The 25262-nt window shown below is 48.6% G+C and overlaps 1 protein-coding gene across 1 annotated transcript in view; it reads left to right on the top strand.

Moving 5' to 3' along the window:
- The window catches only part of adamts17 (ADAM metallopeptidase with thrombospondin type 1 motif, 17), a 124656-nt gene that overhangs the window by 76380 nt on the left and 23014 nt on the right, over positions 1–25262 (top strand). Inside the window, exons 13-19 of the mRNA XM_056279402.1 lie at positions 1470–1639; positions 7921–8048; positions 14919–15039; positions 16940–17014; positions 19432–19512; positions 21821–21978; positions 23676–23835. Coding sequence (XP_056135377.1) covers positions 1470–1639; positions 7921–8048; positions 14919–15039; positions 16940–17014; positions 19432–19512; positions 21821–21978; positions 23676–23835 — 893 coding nt within the window. The remainder of the gene's footprint in view (positions 1–1469; positions 1640–7920; positions 8049–14918; positions 15040–16939; positions 17015–19431; positions 19513–21820; positions 21979–23675; positions 23836–25262) is intronic.

The following is a 25262-nucleotide window of genomic DNA, read 5'->3' as shown; positions in this document are numbered from 1 at the left end:
GGGAAGCCGGATGTGGGTATGTGTCCTGGTCGCTGCACTAGCGCCTCCTCTGGTCGGTCAGGGGCCCATGTTCAGGGGGGAGGGGGAACTGGGGGGGAATAACGTGATCCTACGTCCCCCCGGCGAAACTCCTCACTGTCAGGTGAAAAGAAGCGGCTGGCGACTCCACATGTATCGGAGGAGGCGTGTGGTAGTCTGCAGCCCTCCCCAGGTCGGCAGAGGGGGTGGAGCAGCGACCAGGACGGCTTGGAAGAGTGGGGTAATTGGCTGGGTACAATTGAGGAGAAAAGGGGGGGGGCATATCTTCAGGTTAAACACATACCAGCACATATAAGGTCCAGAGCATCAGCCCACCCTGCCTGCCTACACACACACACAAATGCACACAAATAGAAAATATATGCGTACAGGCCTCAAGGTCAGTCGTTGAAAGGTGTGTCATTGACCAGAGGAGCAACTCTTATTGCTCCCATCACCACAGCAGTGCATAAACAATGCCCAACCTGCCATGGTGATGTATGGCGGTGTAATCTTCACATCCTCTATTTGCATCTTGGCAAAGACACAGAGAGAGAGGAAAAGACACAGAGTGAGAAAAGGAGTTTTCGGTAACACTTTCTATGAAGCTTACATCTATAACGCCCTATAAGCATCTATAATGCCCTATAAGTGTAGCAATGAGTCATTGTAAGATTCATTATAACCATGGATACGCCCTCACAATACATCATAACCACCTTTATGATACATTATGTCAATTTAAAATGGATTTATGCATTATAAATATGTCATCATTAGCCTGTTTATCTGTCAAAGGTCATAATGCATCATAGCCAACTTGTTTTGCTGAAGTTTTGTAGAGATGCATAATGACACTTCAGTGCTATTTCAGTCTTCAGCCATAGCCAGTAGTCATTGTAATACACCTTATAGGAAAGTATGAGCATTATAGATGCAATAGATGCTTATAGGGTGTTATAGATGCTTATAGAGCATTATAGATGCTTATAGGGCATTATAGATGCAAGCTTCATAGAAAGTGTTACCGAGTTTTGCGATGGCAAATGACAGAAAAAGGGGAGCGTAAGTAGGAAGACGGTGTTTCCAGTGACGGCAGGCTTGTCGGTGTTACGGTGCTCTACTGTAGTGTTGCTGGGTCTAGTACATGGACTTTCCATGGTTTTAAGCACTTTAAAACACTTTATCCGTAAAAATCAATTGGCATGTATTTTCCTTCTCGCGTACAAATGTCAATTTACGTTGCCAAAATGACATCCGTAACCTTCATTCCAAAATACATCTTTCATGACCGAGTGCACAAAAGTTTGATGGCACATTTTTGATTTGTGAAGAATGTCAGGGCATGTATGTAACTGAGTTAATGCTGTGTTTGTGTGTGTATTAGTGTTGGTTTGTGTGTGTTTGTAAGTACATGCGTGCGTATGACTGTCTCGTCGTCTCTTTGACAGACCTGGTCTTGGTGGTAAACACTGTCAGAAGGCCAGTGTGGAGCACAAGGCCTGTGAGGGCCTTCCCTGCCCCAAGGGGACGCCCAGTTTCAGAGACCTGCAGTGCCTCTCCTTCGACCGACACGCCAGCAAGAAGAAGGCCAGCATGGTGACAGCTTTCATCAACGATGGTAAGACGTACACACCTTTGTATCAACACACACCCACACACACAGCCCATAGTGTGTCTCTTTACAGTTAATTAGCAAGGATCCGGTCATCTGGCCCGACAATAATGACATCTAAAGGCCGGGACACACCGGGCTGATGGTCGGCCATCGGCCAGTGTCGGACCGTCGGTGAGCGTCTGTGGCCCTAGCTTTTGCGGTGTGTCCCGCACCATTGGCACTAGTCAAACGCCTGTTGGCAGCTATTCAGCCGAGTCAGCATTTTGAATTGGCGGTGAGAGAGATCACTCTGATTGGCTGTTCAGCTTAGCGAATCAGTGCACGAGAAGAGAAACGGAAGTTACGAAGGCAAGCAAATGATCTGATCGATAAAAAGCAACTTTTCCCATCCATTATCTGAACCGCTTATCCTGCACTCAGGGTCGCGGGGATGCTGGAGCCTATCCCAGCAGTCATTGGGCGGCAGGCGGCGAGACGCCCTGGACAGGCTGCCAGACCATCACAGGGCCCACACACATTCATACCCAGGGGCAATTTAGTAAGGCCAATTCACCTGACCTACATGTCTTTGGACTGTGGGAGGAAACCGGAGCCCCCGTAGGAAACCCACGCAGACAAGGGGAGAACATGCAAACTCTACACAGAGGACAACTCGGGATGACCGAACCAAGGTTGGACTACCCTGGGGCTCGAACCCAAGACCTTCTTGCTGTGAGGCGACTGTGCTAACCATTGCACCACAGTGCCGCCAAGCAACTTTTTATCAGACATATTCTCGATTAGAAGTAGCCGTATTGCAACACCGTCTGTAGCGAGCAAGAGTTGAGTGAAAATGGTAAGCAAACGCTGCTTTGTTTACTGTTTGTATATCCGCAGTCCTCAGTCTTCCGGTTTCAAATTTTGAATGAGGAATATAGACTACCGCCACCTGCTGGTATGGAGAGTTGTTTCCTTTCATGCAGGCAGAGAACGTACATGCTAGCTGGCCGTTGGGTGTAGTCTTTTACGGTGTGTTCAAGTGCTACTTTTTGGCCCTGACGCAGAGGCGACGTGAGGTGATGCAACAGTCGGCCTTCGAGGCCGCTAGTTCTCTGACGTCGGTTTGGTGTGTCTGGGCCCTAGTTGGACTTAAAGGAAATAGGAGAGATGTAAGCGGTCTAGAGGTCGGTGTCCATGGGCTGCATTGGGTATGCATGCACTCTGTGCGGCTTAGCATCATGTTGCGTTTCAGCGGTGTCATACACACCGGACCACCAGGTCATACCTGGGTTTGGTCCTCGGCCAGTTGTGGGAGAATGAGTTGTGCATCATCTGAAATATATGGATGTTTATTTTAAATATTTTCTCGTTTAACTTGTTTTGTTGTTACTTCTGGTCTGCCGGTCAGTCCAGTTTCCATGAGAGAGGAGGTCAACCAAACAGGGTGGTCTGCCACAGAGGCTCTATTGGAGAGTAAACCCCAATAAACCCACAAGTAGTTTTCCCTCCCAGGATTTATTTGACTAGGTGTATCATGTGCATGTTAACGGTCACTCATTCTGCAGCGTTATTACTTATATAAAACTAAACTGGTCACAAAGCCTGGATGTAGCTTTCATACACAGTAAATTTACTTGTAGTGTTTGAAAATGAGAAATATTAATTTTGTCTCAAACGTTTGTTTGATAAAGTTGTTACACTGCTGAAAGTTGAAGCTTTCAGCTCCAGTGATGGTAAGCACTTCTTTATTTTTGTTGTTTTTTTCATTATGACGCCGGATTCAAAATGCAATCTATATTAATGCCACACCTTTCTTTTTTTTTTCCTTTTTAATTTTTCTCATCTTTTTCTCCCCAATCGTACCTGGCCCATCACCCCGCTCTCTGAGCCGTCCTGGTCACTGCTCCACCCCTTCTGCAGACTACCACATGTCTCCTCCGATACATGTGGAGTTGCCAGCCGCTTCTTTTCACCTGACAGTGAGGAGCTTCACCAGGGGGACGTAGTGCGTGGGAGGTTCACGCTACCCCCCCCCCAGTTCCAGCCCCCCCAATTGTGTCTGTAGGGACACCCGGTCAAGCCAGAGGTAACACGGGGATTCGAACAGGTGTTCCCTGTGTTAGTAGGCAATGGAACAGACCGCTAATGCTACCCGGATACCCCAATGCCACACCTTTTGCACCAAACACAAGAAGTGTGTTTGAATGCCGTAGCAGGAAAGGGCCGTTGTATGACTGCGGAAAATGAATTGCAAACCTTCTTCGGCCCCAACGACACAGGTTTTCTTTATTTTCGCAGTCATCCTGTCCTAATGATGGCCGACATCGTGCAACTCTTTGTAGTTTTCAGACTCCGGGATAAACCGTCATCCATCGTCCATTTTTACAGGATGTTTTGAGGAATTACAAGTCAGACCTGAAGAGGGCGACGCTGCTGGCCCCAGCAGGTCACTGTCCAAAGAAATGGAAAGCTCGCTTGTCAAAACACAGCATACGGGATGCCACTGGGGATAAATAGGGTCGTAATGAATCGAAAATGCGGCGTAAATGTCCTCCATGTATTGTATGCCGAGGCGGAGCTGATGAGGCAGAAACCAAAGCCGCGTTGCAGAGACCTCTGCAGAAGGGTGCAGAGACCTCTGCAGAGGGGAAACGGTCCAGTCATTTGCTCCAAAAGGGATAGTTTGCTTCTAAAGAGATAGGATAGATTTCATTTCCAGATAACATTCATGAGTGTGTTTGGATACTCCACACATATGTGCTGGTGAAGAAAGAGCAGGGTAGAGCGGTCCGCCTGCATCGCACCTCCAGAGAGAATGGCTCTGTATCAACTCCGGCACACTTACAATTGACGTTGGCCTTAAGAGGCTTCCTCCCGCTTTCATCTTTCACTTCCTACCAAAACACAACATTGCCTGTCGTGCCAGACACCTTTTTATTTTACTCCACGGTCCATCCGACCACTTGCGTCAACCCTAAGCTGACCAACCCAGAACATAAAAGGAGGTGGCTCATCTAAACATTATAGCCCCTAATCTCTCTTTCATCCACTTTATTCCCCATTTTACTCGCAGCAGTTCACATTTTGCCATTTGTTTGCCAAATGGTCTTGTGTGTGTGTGTGGGGTTTTTTTGTTTTGTTTTTTTTAATTCATAAAAAGAGACGTTTATTTTCCATCAGAATGTGAACATCTTTGTGTAAAAGTAGTGAAAATGTCCCTGCCCTCCCCTCCTTTCCTCTTCCTACTCCTCCCTTCACTCCCCTGCTTACTTTGGAATCAGATTAGACCGGAGTTTGGCTTTCTTGGCGAGTTTTCGACGTATACTTCCCAGCAGCGTCGGTGCGGGCTACGACCCTTGGCTGTAATTGTGGCGTATTTTTCTAGACTTTTTGATGTGTCTTTTGTCTGAGTGCTCCGGCATTTGGGTCCTTGACACACGCCTGGCAGCTGTCTATACGCCTATTGACACGGGTTGGCCCCAAAAACACAGCGCCATTCTTACCCTCCGTCCCATGAGGAGGACGGCGGTCATCGTTCCTCCGGACAGCAGGAGCATCCTTTCCCTTTTCTGACGCCACACAGTCTTGCTGTGCTTCACCGTGTTTGATTCATATTGGTTCCAGTCGTTTTTAGGATTTTGCCCAAGTAGTAAGACGTGGTAAAGATTGAGGTGTATTCCTTTTGTCCTCGTTTCTTCTCCGTATATGTTGGTTAAGGAGTTCATTTATGTTGTGTTTCTGCTTTGTGCTTCCACAGACTAGTTGGTTTCTTTTTGTCACTCTTGCTTTGTCTTTTGTGTGTTGTTTTGGCTGGGGCGCAGCCTGAAACCAAAAGCAAAAAGGTTCCGGGTTCGACCCCCGCGGTAGTCCAACCTTGGCCTTGGGGGTCGTCCGGGGTCATCCTCTGTGTGGAGTTTGCATGTTCTCCCCGTGTCTGCATGGGTTTCCTCCGGGTGCTCCGGTTTCCTCCCACAGTCCAAAGACATGTAGGTCAGGTGAAGTGGCCATATTAAATTGTCCCTAGGTGTGAATGTGTGTGGTGTCCCCCCCCCCCCGCCTGCCGCCCAGGGACTGCTGGGATAGTAGGCTCCAGCGTCCTCGCCACCCTGAGAGCAGGAGAAGCGGTTCAGATGATGGATGGATGGATGGGTAGTGTGTTATACTGGTGTAGTAGACATTGGTTTGGCGCCAGAAGGGGGGGAGTAGCAGAGCCAGACATATATTGGGCAGTCAAGCCTCCATAGCCGAATGGTTACAGCACGTACCGCATGACCACACAGTCACAACATCGCCGGTTCGAATCCAGCCGGTGACCTTGCTGCAAGTCATACCCCTCTATCTCTCCCCCATTTCACATCACTATCTAATAAAGGTATAAAAAAATCGCATTGAGAACACTACCCACAGCAGCCTTCATGTCTCCTCTGCTGAAGTCTCCATCTGTATCAGCACAGAAGGCGGCCCCACTGGAGGACTTCAACACTCCCCAGGTAGCACCCAAATGGATGTCTTCTTCTAACAACACCCAGGCCACAGACACGGCATGACATGTCTGCGCGTCCATTAGGCCTTGTTCAGACTGCCAGCCCAAATCCCTTTTTTGTGCATATCCACATTGTATTCAGATTGATTTTAGAAAATCTGGACGGCAAAAAAACCCCAAAAAACACATGGAGTTCGATTTTTGCAAATTGGATCTACTCCAAGCTCCCTCCAGAGTCTTCTAGAGTCCTCTGGAGTAGAGCCGCTGCCCCTTCACATCGAAAGGAGCCTGTTGAGATGGTTCAGGCCTCTGATTAGGATGCGAAAGGAGCCTGTTGAGATGGTTCAGGCATCTGATTAGGACGCCTCCTGGGTGCCTACCTTTGGAAGTTTACCGGGCACGGCCAACTGGGAGGAGACCTGGGGTAGACCCAGAACTCGCTGGAGGGACTACATGTCCAATCTGGCCTGGGAACGCCTTGGGATCCTCCAGGAGGAGCTGGAGGGCATTGCTGGGGGAGAGGGATGTCTGAAGTGTCCTACTTAGCTTGCTGCCACCATGCTCTGGAAGGCCAAACCAGATTTCAGACTGCCTTTTGCGTCACTCACAATACGACACACAACGATGATGTCGAATACGGCGTGCCCGCCATGACCACACCGCGGAACGTCACAGTGCGTACCAGCCTCCTCCATCGGTGAGTTTGTGTGGTGCGACGGAGGAGTTTTGCACCGCGACTCCAGTTTTCATGCTCCCCAAGTTGGTAAACCGCGTCACCAGCCTACGTAGTTACTCACGCCCACATCATTACCAGAGCAACCCGTGCAAGATAGGTTGGTGGTGTCTGGACACACAAATCCGATCACAGGCGGTCTGTCTTAAAGATCTGATTTGAGAGATCCAGATCAGCCGCGTGATGCCCACACGGCTCCCGTGCTCTGCATAGCGGCTTCAGTCGATTATAACGGACACGATGGGCCGCTGCAGACGTGTCGTGCTGCGTCTGTGCCTGGTGTGGCCCGGGCGGAGGACCAGAAGGCCGAACAGGACGGAGTGGTCAGCAGACATGCTAGATCTACGACACGCACATACACACACACACGTCATACTTACTGAGCTCAGCGCTGCTCATCTGAAGTGTGATGTCGATGTTTTGTGTACAGGTATGTCCCTGCAGTTTACCATTATGGGCAGATACACAAAATGTTTGTCTGAAAGTGTTTCTCGTCAAGATTTGGATTGCGTTTACCCTGTGTGCAACAGGACTCTCCTTTGCCAGCCACGTCGTACCTGTTTAAGTGATGAACTGTGCCACTTATTGTTTTTAGAGATGGTTAAAGACGTTTTATACTTGCTCTGGTCGGTTGGGGGCGCCTGTTCAGGTGGGGGAATAGCGTGATCCTCCCACACGCTACGTCCCCCCTGGCGAAACTCCTCACTGTCCGGTGAAAAGAAGCGGCTGACGACTCCACATGTATGGGAGGAGGCATGTGGTAGTCTGCCGCCCTCCCCGGATCAGCAGAGGGGGTGGAGCAGCGACCAGGATGGCTCCACCGGGATGACTTGGGTGAGTGGGGTAATTGGCCAGATACAATTGGGGAGAAAAGGGGGGGGGGACTATCAACCTCTTTAGCACTGGTGCTATGTGCAAAAAAGTGAACATACAGCCATGTTTAAAAAAAAATAAAGGCCCAATATTGATATTTAGCTAACATCGCTAAACTTTTCCTCCGTGTGTGTGTGTGTGTGTGTGTGTGTGTGTGTGTGTGTGTGTGTGTGTGTGTGTCTGTGTGTGTCTGTGTGTGTCTGTGTGTACCTGCAGAGAAGCCATGTGCTTTGTTTTGCAGCCCCGTGGGGCGAGATATCCCTGTCCTGGTGGCCGACAGGGTGATGGATGGAACACCCTGTGGACCCTATGAGAGTGATCTGTGTGTCAACGGCAGGTGTCAGGTACAAACGCACAACAAAAGCAGACACACAAAGGTGCCTACTCGGGTGGTTGATCCCCGAATCTCTTCTCCTCTATCTCTCCATTTCCACCTCTTTTATCCTGTGCCCTCGTGTTTTTTTTTCTGTCTTTCTTGCTTCGTTAGTATCGGTCTCCTTTAACAGCCCCAGCCCCCATCCCACCTCCAACACACACACACACACACACACACACACACACACACACACACAATTTCTTCCAAACTGCCTATTCAGCGAGCAGGGGGACTTGGCAGGTCTGGACTGGCTTGGCTTATAATTGGCTGTTGAGCTAAGCAAGGTCAGAGCAGGGCTTCCTGCTTGTGACCATCAACTATATGTGTGCTTGTGGGCCCGAGGATGAAAAGGGGGAGAAAGAGGAAAGGAGGAGAGGAGGATTACAAGACGAGAGGAAGGGTGTGTGTGTGTGCATGACTGAATATGGAAAAGTGAAGAGTGGACATGACGAAATCCTTGTCGTTTTAGCGTTAGTGTGGGCGAATGGCTGCTGCAGGCTGTGGGGTAAGGGGAGAACTGCTAATGGGGTTTCCAGTGGGAAGGCCGGCACAGGAAGGCCGAGTGGAAACCCGAACGTGACCTCAGTCATCGGCCTACCGGTCAACAGCCCGGTGGTAATAATACCACACTCCTTCACCTTAACGGCAGCCTGACTGACAGATGCGCCGACTGACCGACTGCTTTACTGACCGACTGACTTACTGGCTGAATAAATTACTTCGACAAGTCGGTGACGTGAATGGCTGCTTGTGGGATTGTGTGTCTGAACAGTGACAGGAATAGTGACTACACTGTGACTAGAGGGGCAGGGATTTATCCCCATGTATATTGCCTATGGCCTAACTCACTGGAGACCTCACGCCTAAGTCAGCCCCTAATTAGTGACGAAGAGGCGAACGTATGATTATCAGTCTCGAGAGCCTTCCAGGGCTCATACAGCGTCATGTTAAGAGGAGGTTTTTCCTTCCCACTCCTCGAGTATCACGTTCAGCAGCGGTCATCACTGGCTCAGAATAGCTCTGGGACATTGGAGGGCGTCCATGGCCCGGCTCCCCTAGGGAGGGCTCTCGAGTTTATTTGAGTTTGGTGTCTAACTTTGTGTTTATGTGCAAATTTTAGATGGCAGCACTTTTTGGGAGGAATTCACCGTCCTCCTGGCCAAGGAGAAGACTGAGAAAAGTTTTAACGTGATGCAATTATTATTACACACATGTGCTCACAGAATGCCCCTTTCATACATTTGTCAAACGGCTCTTGTGTCGCGTACTAAAGAGAGTTGTGTGTGTGTGTGTGTGTGTGTGTGTGTGTTTGTTTGTACAGCATTATAATTCTTTTATTTATTTATTTATTTATGGATTTCCCCCCCCCCTGTTTCTCCCCAGTTGCACCCAGCCAATTACCCCTCTCTCCCGAGCCGTCCCGGTAGCTGCTCCACCCCCCTCTGCTGATCCGGGGAGGGGAGGGCTGCAGACTACCACATGCCTCCTCCCATACATGTGGAGCCGTCAGCCGCTTCTTTTCACCCGATATCGAGGAGTTTCACCAGGGGGACGTAGCATGTGGGAGGATCACGCTATTCCCCCCAGTTCCCCCTCCCCCACCCGAACAGGCCCCCTGACTGACCAGAGGAGGCGCTAGTGCAGCGACCAGGACACATACCCACATCCGGCTTCCCACTTGCAGACACGGCCAGTTATGTCTGTAGGGACGCCCGACCAGGCCGGAGATAATATGGAGATTCAAGTTCCACCCCAGTCGCTTCCGCCATTTTTAACCACCCCCGTTAGTTTTGCCATGCGCCATCATGTCTGTTGGTCTGGCTGTCCTGCTGGTCTCTTTGCACAAGGCACTATGGGTAAAGGCTTGCAGCCAATTTCTTAAATGTAGATGTACAGCATCTGTCTGTTGTCTGGCCCCTGCCTGTCTTTTTAAATAAATATGTCTCTATGACTTTCTTAAACGTCATACCTGCAAAATCATCGCCTTTTGGCAACAATCACCATTTTTGGTGTCGGCCAGGTCATTCACGTGAGTTTTTAAAGGGGGGGTCGAGTGAGTTAAGAGAGAACGACTGCGATTGAGCGTTATCTGCCTTTGCTATGAGACTGTCCCTCTCGCCGATCCAGACTAGCGTCAACCTTATTGGATTGTCCAATCAGTGGTGTAGTTTTGGTAATTTCTGTGGCATTTCTGTGGGGCAATCGGAACTTTGATCACATCCGCTACGTGACGCCTGCTTGAAGACACCCTCGACCGAATGGCTACCAAGACTTGAGATAAGCTTTTAGTTTCATGCCAAAAATTAACGTGCAGTGTTACTCTTGTGATGCTTGGACACTTTATAACACCACCTTTGTTCTGTTACACAGGAGCTTTAAGCATCTATCTAAGCCAGTGGTTCTCCACCTTCCTGGGGTCCTGGACCCCCTGCGTATTTTTGATCTACCCTGAGGACCCCTCCACCTGATCTTGGGGGAGGGGGGTTGCAATTTGATAGAAACAGTAGAAACTGCATTTTAAATTGCATTATAGCATTTATTCACTCTTTGGGGCAAAAATAAGAGCTTTCAGTTGTAACTTAGATATAGTTAACAAAACAGAATTCTTATGCAGTAACTTTCAGATATATGTAACAAGACAGAATATGTATTCAGTAACTTTCAGATATATGTAACAAAACAGAATATGTATTCAGTAACTTTCAGATATATGTAACAAAACAGAATATGTATTCAGTAACTTTCAGATATATGTAACAAAACAGAATATGTATTCAGTAACTTTCAGATATATGTAACAAAACAGAATATGTATTCAGTAACTTTCAGATATAGTTAACAACACAGAATATGTATTCAGTAACTTTCAGATATATGTAACAAAACAGAATATGTATTCAGTAACTTTCAGATATATGTAACAACAGAATTGTTATGCAGTAACTTTTAACAATGCAAACGGGAGCGAGATCTCTTATTAAAATACAATAAATGACACTTGTGAAACAGATGTAATTAGAGAAAAAGGTCCTGTTACCCTTTATAGTTTAGGTAGATAAAGGTCTCAGTCACATTTGAGTAAAATAACCCTATTTCTATAAATGTCATAGGATCTTTTTTTTAAAGATATTTTATTTTCACGGACCCCTTGCAATTACACCACGGCCCACTAGGGGTCCGCGGACCCCCGGTTGAGAAACAGTGATCTAAGCAATATCGACTAAAGCTGAACATGGTATAGATCATACATGGTCAAAGATTAAAAGTAAGCAAACATATATATCCATATATATATATATATATATATATATATATATATATATATATAAAACTTTGTTAAAAGAAACACTCAACAGAAAGTGCTCAACAAATAAGGAGCAAAATAATCCAGTGAGTCAAGTAAATTCTTCATGAGACGGTACAAGCCCGTTTCATGCCATACGCATTGCTTATGGGATTTTTTTTCTCACCCCCTTTTCTCCCCAATTGTACCTGGCCAATTACCCCACTCTTCCGAGCTGCCCCGGTCACTGTTGCACCCCCTCTGCCGATCCGGGGAGGGCTGCAGACTACCACATGCCTCCTCCCATACATGTGGAGTCGCCAGCTGCTTCTTTTCACCTGACAGTGAGGGGTTTCGCCAGGGGGTGTAGCACATGGGAGGATCACGCTATTCCCCCCAGTTCCCCCTCCCCCCCCGAACAGGTGCCCCAATCGACCAGAGGAGGCGCTACACACGTCCGGCTTCCCACCCGCAGACCGGCTTCCCACTGCCAATTGTGTCTGTGGGGGTGCCTGACCAAGCCGGAGGCAACACGGGGATTCGACCCAGGGATCCCCATGTTGGTAGGCAACGCCCCTGCAAACGCCATATATAAATTGCCCTCACACACGCATAGCCCGAGGCGTCAGTTGTGCGCGCGTTGGGAAAAATAAAAAGAGTGACAAGCACGATGTGTGAGCTCCCTCGTCTTCCCCTCTGTCGCCCGTAGTTAAGACACGGTCGTTAAAATAATCGAAACTCAATAAAACGTGCGTATCACAACCAGATGTCGTCTCGTATTCTAGTCTCAAAACGCTCCGGAAGGCTTTCCTTCGCGTGTTGAAGTCGCTGAAATGTTCTTCCAGAGGAGAAAGCCCCCCGGACGCCCCCCCCCCCACCTGATTTTCATTCCCTATCTTGCCACCTTTTTCACTACTCTAGAGAGTTTGCAGGTCTGAAACATCTACAACACTTGTCTGCCCGGCTCCACCAAAACAGTGAGGCCTGAAAGATGATCTCCCTCACCTGAGCGGGAGGCGGAGAAAGAGAGGTGTAACATGGGGGTCTGCTGAGGTTGACAGGAGAGGGAGGTGGGGGTGTGTGGGACACAGAAGGAGCCGGTGTGAATGTTTTGTTCTGAGACGCGTGCAAAACTCTTGGAATGCTGCGGGAAAAAGCTCGGAAGGCAAGAGAGCAGGGCGGAGAAGAGGGGGAAGGAAAAGGAAGAGAGTAGGGCAGATGGGGGGGGGAGGGGGGCGGAGGGGGGGGATATAATCAGTGAAGCAGTGAAAATACACTTCATCTGGTCTGAGAATGACCCTGCAAGACGGTTGTGAACTGACTGGTGCAGAGGAGGAGGCCCCCCCCCCCCAATACCACACATGGTGCTGCATGCCCTCTGAATCAGCACAACCTCTCGCTCTGCATGCGGGGTGTGTGTGTGTGTGTGTGTGTGTGTCTATTTGCACACATTATTTTCAGTTTGAATCGGCAACAGTCCTGCCTCTGACTTGTAGTTCAGAGTTTAACTGCACCGGGGATTTCAGGTTTAAAGCGACACGTACTCGCACTCCTCTGCCTCTTCGCCGATGATATAACCGCATACTTTGTGCGTATATACGGAATGTTGTGTTTTTTTTCTTCTTCTTCTCGTCTCTCTTAATACATTGCATATGCCTATTTGTCGAGTGTGCACATTTGTACACGTGTTCACTTATGTCTGTTGGTGTTTGTGTTAGCGTTGTGGGAGTGTGTTAATGGGCCACAGTAATTGGTTTTGTGTTGTTGGAGGCCAGCTAATTCAGCTCAGCGGTACATTTCTGGAAGAGATTAGGGGGGGGTCTATAAACACAGCGTGCAGTTTATCCTCATGGAAACTGGAAACCCACTCGGTGTTCCTGCCGTGGCTGTCTGCAGGCATCGCCGCTCCTCGAGCGGGTCCCCGCCGTGGACAATGTGCTAGCTTCACCATGGAGACGGGCAGCGGTTTCCCAAGGTTGTGTAAATGATCCCCATGCAGATCATGTCTCTTAATTGGAGGGGGTCCAGCAACAGACACGCAGCTTACACACACACAGACGTTCACAGTTGCATGTGAGGTCTGTACCGGACATGTGCAGTTAATGAATTTCTCGCAAAAGGGAAGGTGTCCGGACTGTTAACGACCCTTTTTTTTTAAATTCCCTTGATGTTTTGCGTGACATCAAAGCGGCGGCATAAATCTCATCGTGACTGTTGGGAACTGTCAGGCGAGCGAACTTCATGGAGCGAAGAATTTCCGTGCTTGCCCAGAAGCTGGAGGCTAAAATTCAAATTCTGCTCTGAGCAGCTCTGGCGTTGGCTTTGCGGGCAGGTTTCTTTCCAAACGTAGCGTTAGTTCTGTCGTCAGTTTGGTGGGAAGGGGCCTAGACATGTGGGGGGGGGGCTGTCTTCATACTTCTGATTGGTCACATCGGTCACATGCACCTCCTGCACCCCGGCAACAAGAGTGACAGGTGCCTGGCTGCCTTGTAAAGGCACTTCCACATTAGCACAGCTAGCTTTAACACGTGTGGAGTTATTGTGTTGGTGGGCTTACTTTGTCTCTTACTACTTGCTGGTCATGTTTTATTTGCCAGTTTTTTTTTGTCTCCCTTTTTTTCCCCCAAATATATAATTTTAGAAAAGGTCATTCAAATGTAAGACCTACTTTTTGGTTTGATTGAAAAAGTCCAAATATTCACGGGCAAATGATTTATTAATTTTTCACAACAAGAATACGACAAATAGTGTATACCCCCCCCCCACCCCTCCATTGCTCATCTTTTCACATTCAACTACTCACACTTCATGTCAGACAACAATCTGAAATATTATCTGGTTAAGTAACTTAGGCGGCACAGTGGTTAGCGCGGTCGCCTCACGGCGAGAAGGTCCTGGGTTCGAGCCCCAGGGGTGGTCCAACCTTGGGGGTCGTCCTTTGTGTGGGGTTTGCGTGTTCTCCCGGATTCTGCATGGGTTTCCTGCCACGCTCCGAAGACATGTAGATCGGGTGAATCGGCCGTGCTAAATTGTCCCTAGGCGTGTGTGTATGTGTATGTGTGGGCCCTGTGAGGGACGGGCGGCCTGTCCCGGGTGTCTCGCTGCCCGCCGCCCATTGTGGTTCATCATTACAGAGATTGACACTGTAAACACCACGAAATATAGAGTTGCTCTGTGCTTACAATATTTGCTATTACATGGCAGATAGGTGAAATCAGCCAGTCAACAGTATGAAGATGAGTCCATCAGTGTTGAAGCCCACCCCCAACCACTGCTAGAATAGAGGTTAACCCAGCACAGTGCTGCCGCTCTCTCTCACTCAAGCAGAAATCTGTATCTGGAGGAGGACTGGTGCTCTCAGACCCGAGTTTCCAGCTCCTGCTCGTTTCTATAAAGCATTCTGTGCTCAAAGTGAGCTTAAAATCGTTATGCCATGGTTTGCCTGAAAGAAAAAAAACACACAAACCCCAAAAACACTTGCTCGGAAAAATCCCATTGCTTTCCACAAAGACTACTCAACAATGTGCTTTGGCCTTGCTTATTTCCCACGGGCAGAAAATTGGCTGCGATGGCATCATCGGCTCTTCAGCCAAGGAAGACCGCTGCGGTGTGTGCAACGGAGACGGACGATCCTGCAAGATAGTGAAGGGAGACTTCAACCACACCAGAGGCATGGGTGAGTCTGTGTGTGTGTGTGTGTGTGTGTGTGTGTGTGTGTGTGTGTGTGTGTGTATGCTTTTGCGTGTACATGCATCTGAGTCATTTGTTTGGTGCTGTCATCTAAAATTTACGGGGGCACATTAGGAGCCTGATTGACACGAGTGCTCAGATAATTTTCTTTGCATGTGCACCCAAGTCTGCAGGAGTAACGTGCGGCGATCTCCTCCTGCAAGATGCACATATGCACATCTCCGTTAAGCCGCTCGATACCTTCACACAACACTGTGCCAATTCTGAACTTGCACACAAACCAAAGCGCACATACTTCTCCCCGAACACCAGAAACTAGCTTTATATTAAGTCTAGCGCCCCTATACGTCTTGGCATTAACCAAGACATCTGTGCGCTAACGAGGAGCAGATATAGGGAGTAATACATGAACTATTGAGTTACATAAAGCTGAGGGAAGTTAATGGGAACCATTAGAATGGTATTCAAGCGATCTGAGGACTCTCCACCGTTAAACCGAGAGGATGCGTACCGCCGAGCCCCAGTTTTGAAGTTCCCATCAAACGGGACGGCCCCGCCAGAGCGCGCGGAGGACGCCAAGAAACGCTTCGAATGTGCTGAGCTCGGGAATAGCGAAGAGCATCCAGTGTTTTATCACGGATATATGGCTTTTATCACCAGGCCTCGCTTTTGAACAGTGATTTGCGGAGCCGGGGCCGCACAGCTGACATCCCCTCCCCTGCTTTCCGTCCCTGCAAACGGGTGCTGCGTCAGCAGGCCGGGGCGTCCATTGATGTTGAGGGAGTATGTCAGGCCTCCCATTTTTTTTACGGCCGTGAGCAGAGCCATCAAAGAGTACGCACATACTAACCACACGCTGACATGAAAAACACACGACCGGGGGCTGATCCCGTCCTGTCGCAGCTTTTTCCAATTTGGCGAGCGCGGTATATATTTGATCATCGGGAATATGAAGCGACAGTGATTAATGGACGCTGAGTAGCTGTGTCCTGGACACAAGCGATGGGAGGCTTTCAATTTCTCGCATTTTGTCAGCGGCTTGTCCTTGTGTAGAGATATAACGTTATATAAGAAGCAGATGTTTTTTAAAATCATCCCTTAATTTTTCTCACCAACTGCATGCGGCCAGTTACCCCACACGCTGCTCCGGTCGCTGCTCCACCCTCTCTGCGGATCCGGGCAGGGCTTCGGACTACCACATGCCTCCTCCTCTCTCTCCGTACTGACCCGGTCTTGCAGGTGGTCACCGACCCTGCTCCCAGGGTTGGTTTGTCTCCTTCATCTGCTGACATGTTTTGACCATTCAGCGAGAGTGAAACCGGCACAGTTGCTCATGCTGTGGCAAATATCGGTCGCGAGGACAAAGCCAACGAGAACTGATCCCGCCCACATTTGGTAAGAGACAAAGGGGCGGATCTTCTACCGGGGGGGACTGTCGATGCCGGGCCTTCAGCCACACACAAACACACAATCACCGAGCCGTTGGAATTTCTTCTATCAATATTGTCTCTGAATATCGTCATCTTCTGCCTGGGTAGAAAACCAGGACTTGGCTCTTAAGCCGAGTGTGTTGTCCGTAGAAAGGGAGGATTCTCACAAGTAGGGAAACACTTACCAGTCATTTAGGTGACTCTCTGGTTTCTGCTGAAGAGCACAGACAACGCAGAGCAAGTTTCTGTGCACAGGACACGAGAGTCAGAGGAGGTCATCGCTGCGTGAGTGGGAGCGAAAATGAATGTACACGACACTGTGTGTGTGTGTGTGTGTGTGTGTGTGTGTGTGTGTGTGTGTGTGTGTGTGTGTGTGTGTGTGTGTGTGTGTGTGTGTGTGTGAGCTGTAGCACACAGGACATATGACTCCCCCTCCCCTCCTTCTCTGTCCTCCAGTCACCGCTAGGCAGTGTAAGAGGGTTTCTACCTGTGTGATGGCTAAACCCAGGGCTGTCCCCAAGTGTTTCTCATGTAAGATGCATGCTCTTGTGTGTGCGTGTCGGGCTGTGCGTGCTGTGTGAGTGCATGCACACGTGTGTGCCTGCGTGTTTCCTGCCCCACCTGGAGCGCTGACTGTAGTCAGATGAGAGAACCAGTCGTTTGTGGGTTTGCCCGGGGGGGGACGCAGTCCAAACTGTAAGAAGAATGCGGCGCCGGTTACATAACCGGCTCCTTGACCCCATTCCCCGGTAACCCGGGCCCGGAGCCGTGCCAGGGACTCATTCCATCCCGCTAAGCCGCTTCCTCGTCTCTGCCGTCCCTGTCAAGTGGGCAGGGTGAAGGCAGAAGCGAGGAAGTGCTTCTCCACCGTTGAAACGCGGCCGCTCGAGGATCTGTGTGATCTGGCCAGCTGGCTCGACCGGAGCTCCAGAGTCCCCACCCATCGCAGGGACGCGTTTTGGTGTCCGCTCAAAATTCCAACATTTACAGTTCAAACCGCCGTGCTACTCCAGATATCTGGTATCTTCATCTGAAAATACAAACAAAGGGACGAGAGCCCCGCTCGCAAACCCAGGCAAACGTACGGGCGCTGTGTGTCTAACCGTAGAGGTGGAGGGACAGGGCGGTGGTGGGCCGGGGGGCACAGCTACTGGAGAGGTGGCTCACGGGCCAGGGTGGTGTGTGTGTGTGTGTGTGTGTGTGTGTGTTCCTAACTGATGACACGAGCTGCCTATGACCGGGATGACACTCCAAACAGCACCGGTTTCGATGTCGGCCAAACGCTCGGCTGTGGGTCGCTGTCATAGGCAACTCCACCGTGTAGTGTGTAGCTGTGTGCTGTGGTGGTGTGATGGTGTGGCGATCGCCGCTGCGGTTACTTCACCCGCAGGGGTGTAGCGGTAAGTATGTCACCGTCTGTGGTGGGGTTTGTTTGTGTCTTGGATATAAATGAGCAAGCGGTTCAGCGGAGCCACCTTTGCTTGTAACCACAACTACTGAGAGCAACACAACACACGCACTGAAGCAGGGGGGAAGCATGTGAGGTGTCTGACACGCATCCTGACACGGTTACAGACAGACACACAAGCTTTTGTTCTGTACCTTCTGCTACTTTGATTTGAACGACTGGTGAACAGTTTCTCTGGTTCAGTCTACCCTCATGTGGGACGAGACAGTAGCCCTTGTCCGTCCTGAAGAGACCCCGTCGTTGGGCATTTCCGTCTCGAGTTTTACGGACGCTCCGTCTCTGTCGGATTTATTCTTAAACTGCTTTTCCCCAATTCTCACGAGAGGAGTGTGGCCGCAATTAATGGAAACACTGAGCTGTTTTTCATTTTGTCCACGCACAAACATGTTTATCGGATGCACTGTGTGTGTGTGTGTGTGTGTGTGTGTGTGTGTGTGGTGAAGGGCTGGGGTTCCGGGTTGTGACTTGAATCTGCTTTCACCCGCTCGACTTCAGTTTCCTACTCAGCTCTCAAACTGAACGGTGCAGGACGTGAAACCATAGAAACCCCCGTCCCAAAGACCGAGGAGGACCCACGAGTACAGGCTTTCATTACAATGGAAAATATTGGTGCAGTGGTTAGTGTGTTCTCCTCACAGCAAGAAGGTCCTGGGTTCGATCCCCGGGGGTAGTCCAGCCTCGGGGGTCATCCTGGTTCGTCCTGTGTGGAGTTTGCATGTTCTCCCCGTGTCCACGTGGGTTTCCTCCGGGGGCTCCGGTTTCCTCCCACAGTCCAAAGACATGTAGGTCAGGTGATTGGCCGTACTAAATTGTCCCTACGTGTGAATGTGTGTGTGTGTGTGTGTGTGGGCTCTGTGTGATGGTCTGGCGGCCTGTCCAGGGTGTCTCCTCGCCTGCCGCCCAATGACTGTTGGGATAGGCTTCAGCATCCCCGCCACCCTGAGAGCAGGACAAGCGGTTTGGATAATGGATGGATGGATGGATGGATGGATATTTACTCACTAAAGAGGCAGAAATCACTACAGGCATTATTTATTAATGTGTCGATAAAGTTTTAGGGGGGAGGTGTTCATCCGTGCTTTAAACACTTGGGGCACTCAACAACCGGAAGCAAGGTTTGTCCCAACACAAGTGTAAAACGAAGCGGCGGTATTTCAGAACGATGCCCTCTTACACTGAACACTGGTCATCAATGCTGGACAGCCCCTCTGCATGTGTCCTCCCCCGACATGTCCCCTGAAATACACCGCTCTGGGATATCCCTGACAACTTCTGTCAACCAAGTCCCCCTGTTGTATTTGATGGTCTTTGTTCTTATCAGGGGGGTCACGTGGCAAAACAAAACCACATGTGAGGGAGCGGTGTTTTCATTTGGGGTAGGGACTCTCTGATGCAGACCCAGCAGTGGCCTGCTCAGCCCGGCCTCCACACCGCTGCTGTTTCTCAGCCTGTGCTTCCTCCTGCTGCTGTTCCTGTGCAGGCTACATCGAGGCGGCCATCATCCCTGTGGGGGCCAGGAGAATCAAAGTAGTGGAGGACAAGCCGTCCCACAGCTTTCTGGGTAAGAACGCCTTCTGCTAATTGTTTAAGTGGAAACAAATGCTAACCATATAATAGCTACTACCACCACACCGCATCCATAAACCTCCTCTTTGGTCTTCCTCGTTTCCTCTTCCCCGGCATGCTAGCAATGTAATAAATGCTAACGTAATAAGAAAATGCAAATAACAACACTGCAGACAGGCCGTATATCATGGCCTTGTCATTTGCATTTTCTAATACAACGAAAACCAGGAGGCACATTGTCATAGTCACAGACACCAGTGACATCATGGCAACACAATTTCAGCGGCATTTCAGGGACACACACAAGAATGGAGGTTTATCCCTGCAACACATATGTAGAAATAATGTTGGAATTCGTGATTTCAGGAAGACCCTTCACATGTCGCCATAGACAAGCATACATGTGTGCACATACACCTTTTATTTCTTAGTCAGTAATGGTATTCAGCTGTTGTTACGTTGCTTTCGGCACATATTAGTAAGTACATAGTATAATAAGCACACAAACTTAAACATGTATCACCCCTGGTCTGTCCATTTGCTGCCCACGTCTGCTCTTCTTAGCAATATTTTCAGGGTATTTGAGGATATTTTGAGGTTCTTTTGCAGACAGCATGAGGCAACTTGCTTATTGGTAACAATACTCAGCCAAAGAAAGAAAGAGGAGTCATCCAGCTGTACTGCTCATATCAGGTCAAGCCCTGTCTCATCTGTGAACGGACCAGGCAGGCTTGAATTTCTATGTGGGTAAACATAAATGGAAGATAGAGAGAAAGAGGGACCAGAATTAACTTTCTGGCTTGCCTGCCAAGGTGTCTGGCAAATGAAAAGATTTACTGGCCAGACTGATTTTTTACTAGCCAAACAAAGAAAAATTGCATTTTACTATTGCAGTTTGCTATTATTACTATTTAGCATGTCAGCTTGGCGATTCTCGGTCAGTATTATGGCAGTGTGCAGTAATAACAGTGGTGACACTAACTGTATGCAGAAATATGAATTCAACTGTTCACCACTGAAGTGCAACACATGTGACTTAGTCAATTCCGTGGTATTCCCCTTTAAGTGCAAGAAGGATCATTTATCAAGGAGTCTGAGGATATAAAAATTATACAGGAATTAACGATAACGAGCAACAATGAGTCACACTAATAAGTTCAGAGTCATAGTTCATATTGTTTTTGTTATTCTGTAGTAGCCTGTTCAGGTTCTTCAGACAGTTGGCTGTCAAAGCAGTTTTCCTCCTCATCTGGATGACGTTGTCAGTGGACGAGACTGATACCAGTATCGGGTATCGGTCCGATACTGTCCTCAGGTACTCGTACTCGAAAAAACTACTCCGATGGCCTCACGGTCTCACCATCCCACTTCCGACACCAATGTAGCGAATTCAGGGGGCAGCCGGGACTCGAACCTGAGTTCCTCGCACCACGGGCGAGTATGCTAACCAGTCAACTAAAGGGTCCGACCCGTTAGCCAAGGGCTAGCAAGTCTAGTCATCCGTGGTCGTTACAATACGCTATATTATGTCGGTACTAGGTGTCAGCCCAAAGTACCCAAATATAACATAACCTCACATGAACAGGAACAACTTTTGGATCTGTGGAAACACAAAATCAGTTTAAAAATCTGGGTATTTTTCGGTGAAAATCGGTAAAAACCGGAAAACGCCGAGCCTCGAGTACTCTACAGGTACTTCAGTGCATGAATACACTTTCATACACACTCTCTCTCGGTACTTCTCTGCAGGCAGGAAAGGCTGTGGTGTGCAAGCCCAGCCCGGCTCTGTAATCTAGTTCCCTTTCTGACATAGGGTCGTCCAGCTACACACTGCCACACAGAGGAAAGTAGGTTAACTCTGAACATGTGGTGAGGTAGTCATTTGGCTTGACTTCAGAAAACCCAACTCGACTTCAAGAGCTCTTTTAACAGCCTGGCCCGGGCCACTTTCTGTGGTTTCGGGGAGGGAATGGCGGATGAAGTAAACCACAGTGACCCCAGCGGGCTTTTTTTTTTTTTGTCTTTTGGTTTGCAGAGCTTGAAAATAAGTTTCTTTGTCTGAATGTTAGTCTCATTATCATGACTCAGTGTCCAACTGTTTACCTATGTTCTTGTCTCTTCTCAAATTTGCTGCCATGGTATTTACGGACTTATCATGACGTATAACTGAGGCAATTACAAGGAGGATATAGTATGCAACCACTCGAGTTCCTATTCTTTTGGCTGCAAGAGACACATGCAAAGTTTGCATGCTGTACATACAGGTAGTCAAGTAGTATTTTTTCCCTTTTCCCTACTTCCAGCCCTAAAAGACTCAAGCAAGAGGTCCATCAATAGCGACTGGAAGATCGAGCTTCCAGGAGAGTTCCAGCTGGCGGGGACTACTGTGCGTTATGTGAGGAGGGGACTATGGGAGAAGATGTCTGCTAAGGGGCCCACCAAGACACCCCTTCACCTGATGGTAAAAACATCCGTCACTCCCAACACTGTGTTATGTGTCCCCGGGCTCCATGGCAGCACCGCGACCCTCTGTTGCCGAAGTAAACATGATATGTTTCTTCTTCTGCTGGTTCAGAAGGCCGCAGGCGGCATTTCCTGGCTTTCATCTTTGTGTTGCGTTCACATTACACGCATGTGTACATTGTATAGTGTGTGTATTTGCATGTCAGGATGGTGTAGGTGTCAGTGGACTGCTGCTGCAGTAGAGTCCCCCATTTTCGTTTTTAAACCATTATCTCGGGTGTTTGTGCGGTTTTGTGCGTTGGTTTTAGTTACCGACAATATAGGACAACCTAAAATTTCACAAAAAAAAAGAGATTTGTTTACTCAGCGTGTGCAAAAGGAGTCATTTGAGTTTGGTGAGCCGCATGCACGCACGAGACAAAAGTGAAGTAAGTCCATCCCGCGCACAGCTGGAGAAATGTGGACAAACAGTTGATTGCATTCCTGGGCTTGGTCCTCAGGTAGGGACTCTCATCATGGAAATGCTCAGTAGTAACAGATATGGTGCTCGTCTTGACATATTTTTCATTGTCTTTCTAAATCCTTGTTAGAGTCCTCGGATACTCGGGCTTCATAAGAAGGCTGCAGACCCCCCCCTCCCCCCCTCACTTATGGGATGGATCTGTTTATGAGGATAAACGAGCAACGTGCTAGTGGCTGCTAACTGTTTAAATAGCCCTCTGCGTTTAAGTATTCCCATTTTTTTGGTGATCTCAGTCTTATGTTTATAGTTTCTGCCATTGTGCATACATACCAGTCATGATATTTAACTCACTTGCTTTGCTTTAAGGATTTTTTGGACACAGGACGTCTGCTGGGTTCAGGTTTGCATTGGCATCTTAAGGGGGATCTGAAGACGAGCCTTAAACCTGACCTTTTAACAACAGCAACACAAAACTGTTGCCCCTGAGCTAGACTGTGTACGTGATTTGCCTTCTTTTTTTTTCGTTGCCTTTTTTCTCCCCAATTGTATCCGGCCAATTACCCCACTCTTCTGAGCCGTCCCGGTCTCTGCTCCACCCCCTCTGCCGATCCGGGGAGGCCTGCAGACTACCACATGTCTCCTCCCATACATGTGGAGTCGCCAGCCGCTTCTTTTCACCTGACAGTGAGGAGTTTCGCCAGGGGGACGTAGCCCATGGGAGGATCAGAGGTCGAGCAGAGGTCCAAAATCCAAAGTCTCCACAATGAAACCACTGAGAAAAATGATATCATAACCGATATGCACAATGGCAAAAATTATGAAAATAAGACCCGGGTTGTAACAAAACTTAATTTAAAAAGTAAAACTAAAGAAATTACGCTGTCATCTCAGGTGTATCTGCATAAACCAGCCATTATTCGGTGTGCAGTGTTTGCGTGGCCAGGTGACGTTGCATGAGAAGTGCAGTTCAAACATTAGAGATCTGGGTCTGGGGTCTTAACAAGTGGACGCGATGTCTTTCTAATCACAAAATAAACTTTTTGCTGCACGAGCTGCAACACAGATGCACCCTCTACAAAGGAGCTATGCTTTTTCCATCTCAGGGGTTTTAAGAAGCACTTTAACACGCTCTTCCTCATCCTCCCCTCCCCTAATCTTCCCTTTCTCCCTCTGTTCCATGTCTCATTTGCCCCGTTTTTCTGCACTTCCTCCCTTTGAACCACCCTCTCCAGGTGCTGCTCTTCCATGACCAGAGCTATGGCATCCACTACGAGTACACGGTGTCTCTGAACACAACTCAGGAGAGGAGCAGCGAGGAGCAGAGAGAGCCGGAGCATCTGTACATCTGGACACACAGCAGCTGGCAGGACTGTACCGTCCAGTGTGGTGGAGGTGATGACATATGCACAAAGTCAAAGTTATGGGTGCACACACTCGCATGCACGATATGGATGCCACTCACTGAAAAACATTCATACTCACCCCACACTACAGATATAAGCCTTTTTTTTTAATCTTTTTTTTTTCTTTCTATCAAAAATGCCATATTTGATTCCTTTCCCCACCGGCATCATTGGTGTCTGTGGGGTTCACCATTTCAGGCGTAGTGTAATTGCGGTCAAATGTAATGGCCCCACGCAAAGGGAAATGAGTGGCGTCCGCCACCAAAGGAAAAGAAGAAGAAGAAAGAGCTTGCACGTCAAACGCGGAAGACAAGCAATATGCACTAAAATACAAGCTAAATTTTACGAGACATTTAATTAGGCTAAAATAAATGTTTGATATGGCTTAATATGTTGCTCGGTATTACCATTTCAGATGACGCTGTTGATCAGACTCCTCTCTCCAAAATATGCACACTACAGCTGGATTACCTTTCCAGTGTGCCCCAACTGTTATAGTGTATGACCAAGCAAACCACGGCCATTGTTGCACCAAAATCTCTGACCGTCCAAACTTGTGATCTGTACGTGAAAGGTGTTCTGCACATTCGGGTTCTCGTTCGTTTGGAGGGAAACTCTTTGAGATTTGTGGTAGGAAAACAAACTATTGTGGTGACTAGATGTCCCCAAATCCACCAAAATCGAAGAAATAAAGGATAACCGCTGTAAGTTTATCTCTCTCAGGCCGCTCTACAGCTGACTTAGTGTGACCTTGATCTGCTTGATTTGGGTGTTGTCCACTCCCCCTGCTTCTGCCATCCACGAGGTTAATAAGGGGAATATAAATTGAGTGCCAGTCACTGACCAGTGGAGGTCATATCCTCGATCCGTTCTCTCATCTTGGAGTGACTGCCAAGGAGAGAGGAGCTGCCAGATCAGGCGGCACATCGAACAGCTTTAGGCTGGGAGACATGGTAAAGGTGGAACGTGGGGAGCCGGGCAGCGGAGGTCAGGGCTTGATTTTATGCCGGAGGCTGAGCTGAAGAAAGTGCTTGGGAAACCATAGGAGAGGGGTCTTAAAGGTACACTCAGCCAAATCTCTTCTCCTGTGACCACCATCAGCCACTGGTAGGAATCACAACAACGGCAACCGTCCCTTTTTGTAACGGTACCTCGAAAGTGACACAACTAATGCTAATAAGAGAGAGAGAGAGAGAGATCCTGCATATATATATATATATACCTGTCCAGCAGTAGCATGGTCAGCTTGGCATAGTGTTTATGCCTTTACGGTAGTGAAGTTTTCACCCCCTGTCAAAAACATTACCAATGTATGTATGTGTATATATTCTACTTTTGGGGTGGCATTTATCATGTTATTTTTTTGGCTGGGTGAAAATGCTTTTCGGATTCTGTAGAGTTGTGGTTGCGAAGTTG

This window comes from Lampris incognitus, chromosome 4, assembly GCF_029633865.1.
Source record: "Lampris incognitus isolate fLamInc1 chromosome 4, fLamInc1.hap2, whole genome shotgun sequence".
Lineage (NCBI taxonomy): Eukaryota > Metazoa > Chordata > Actinopteri > Lampriformes > Lampridae > Lampris > Lampris incognitus.
This window is presented reverse-complemented; position numbering and strand designations above follow the sequence as displayed.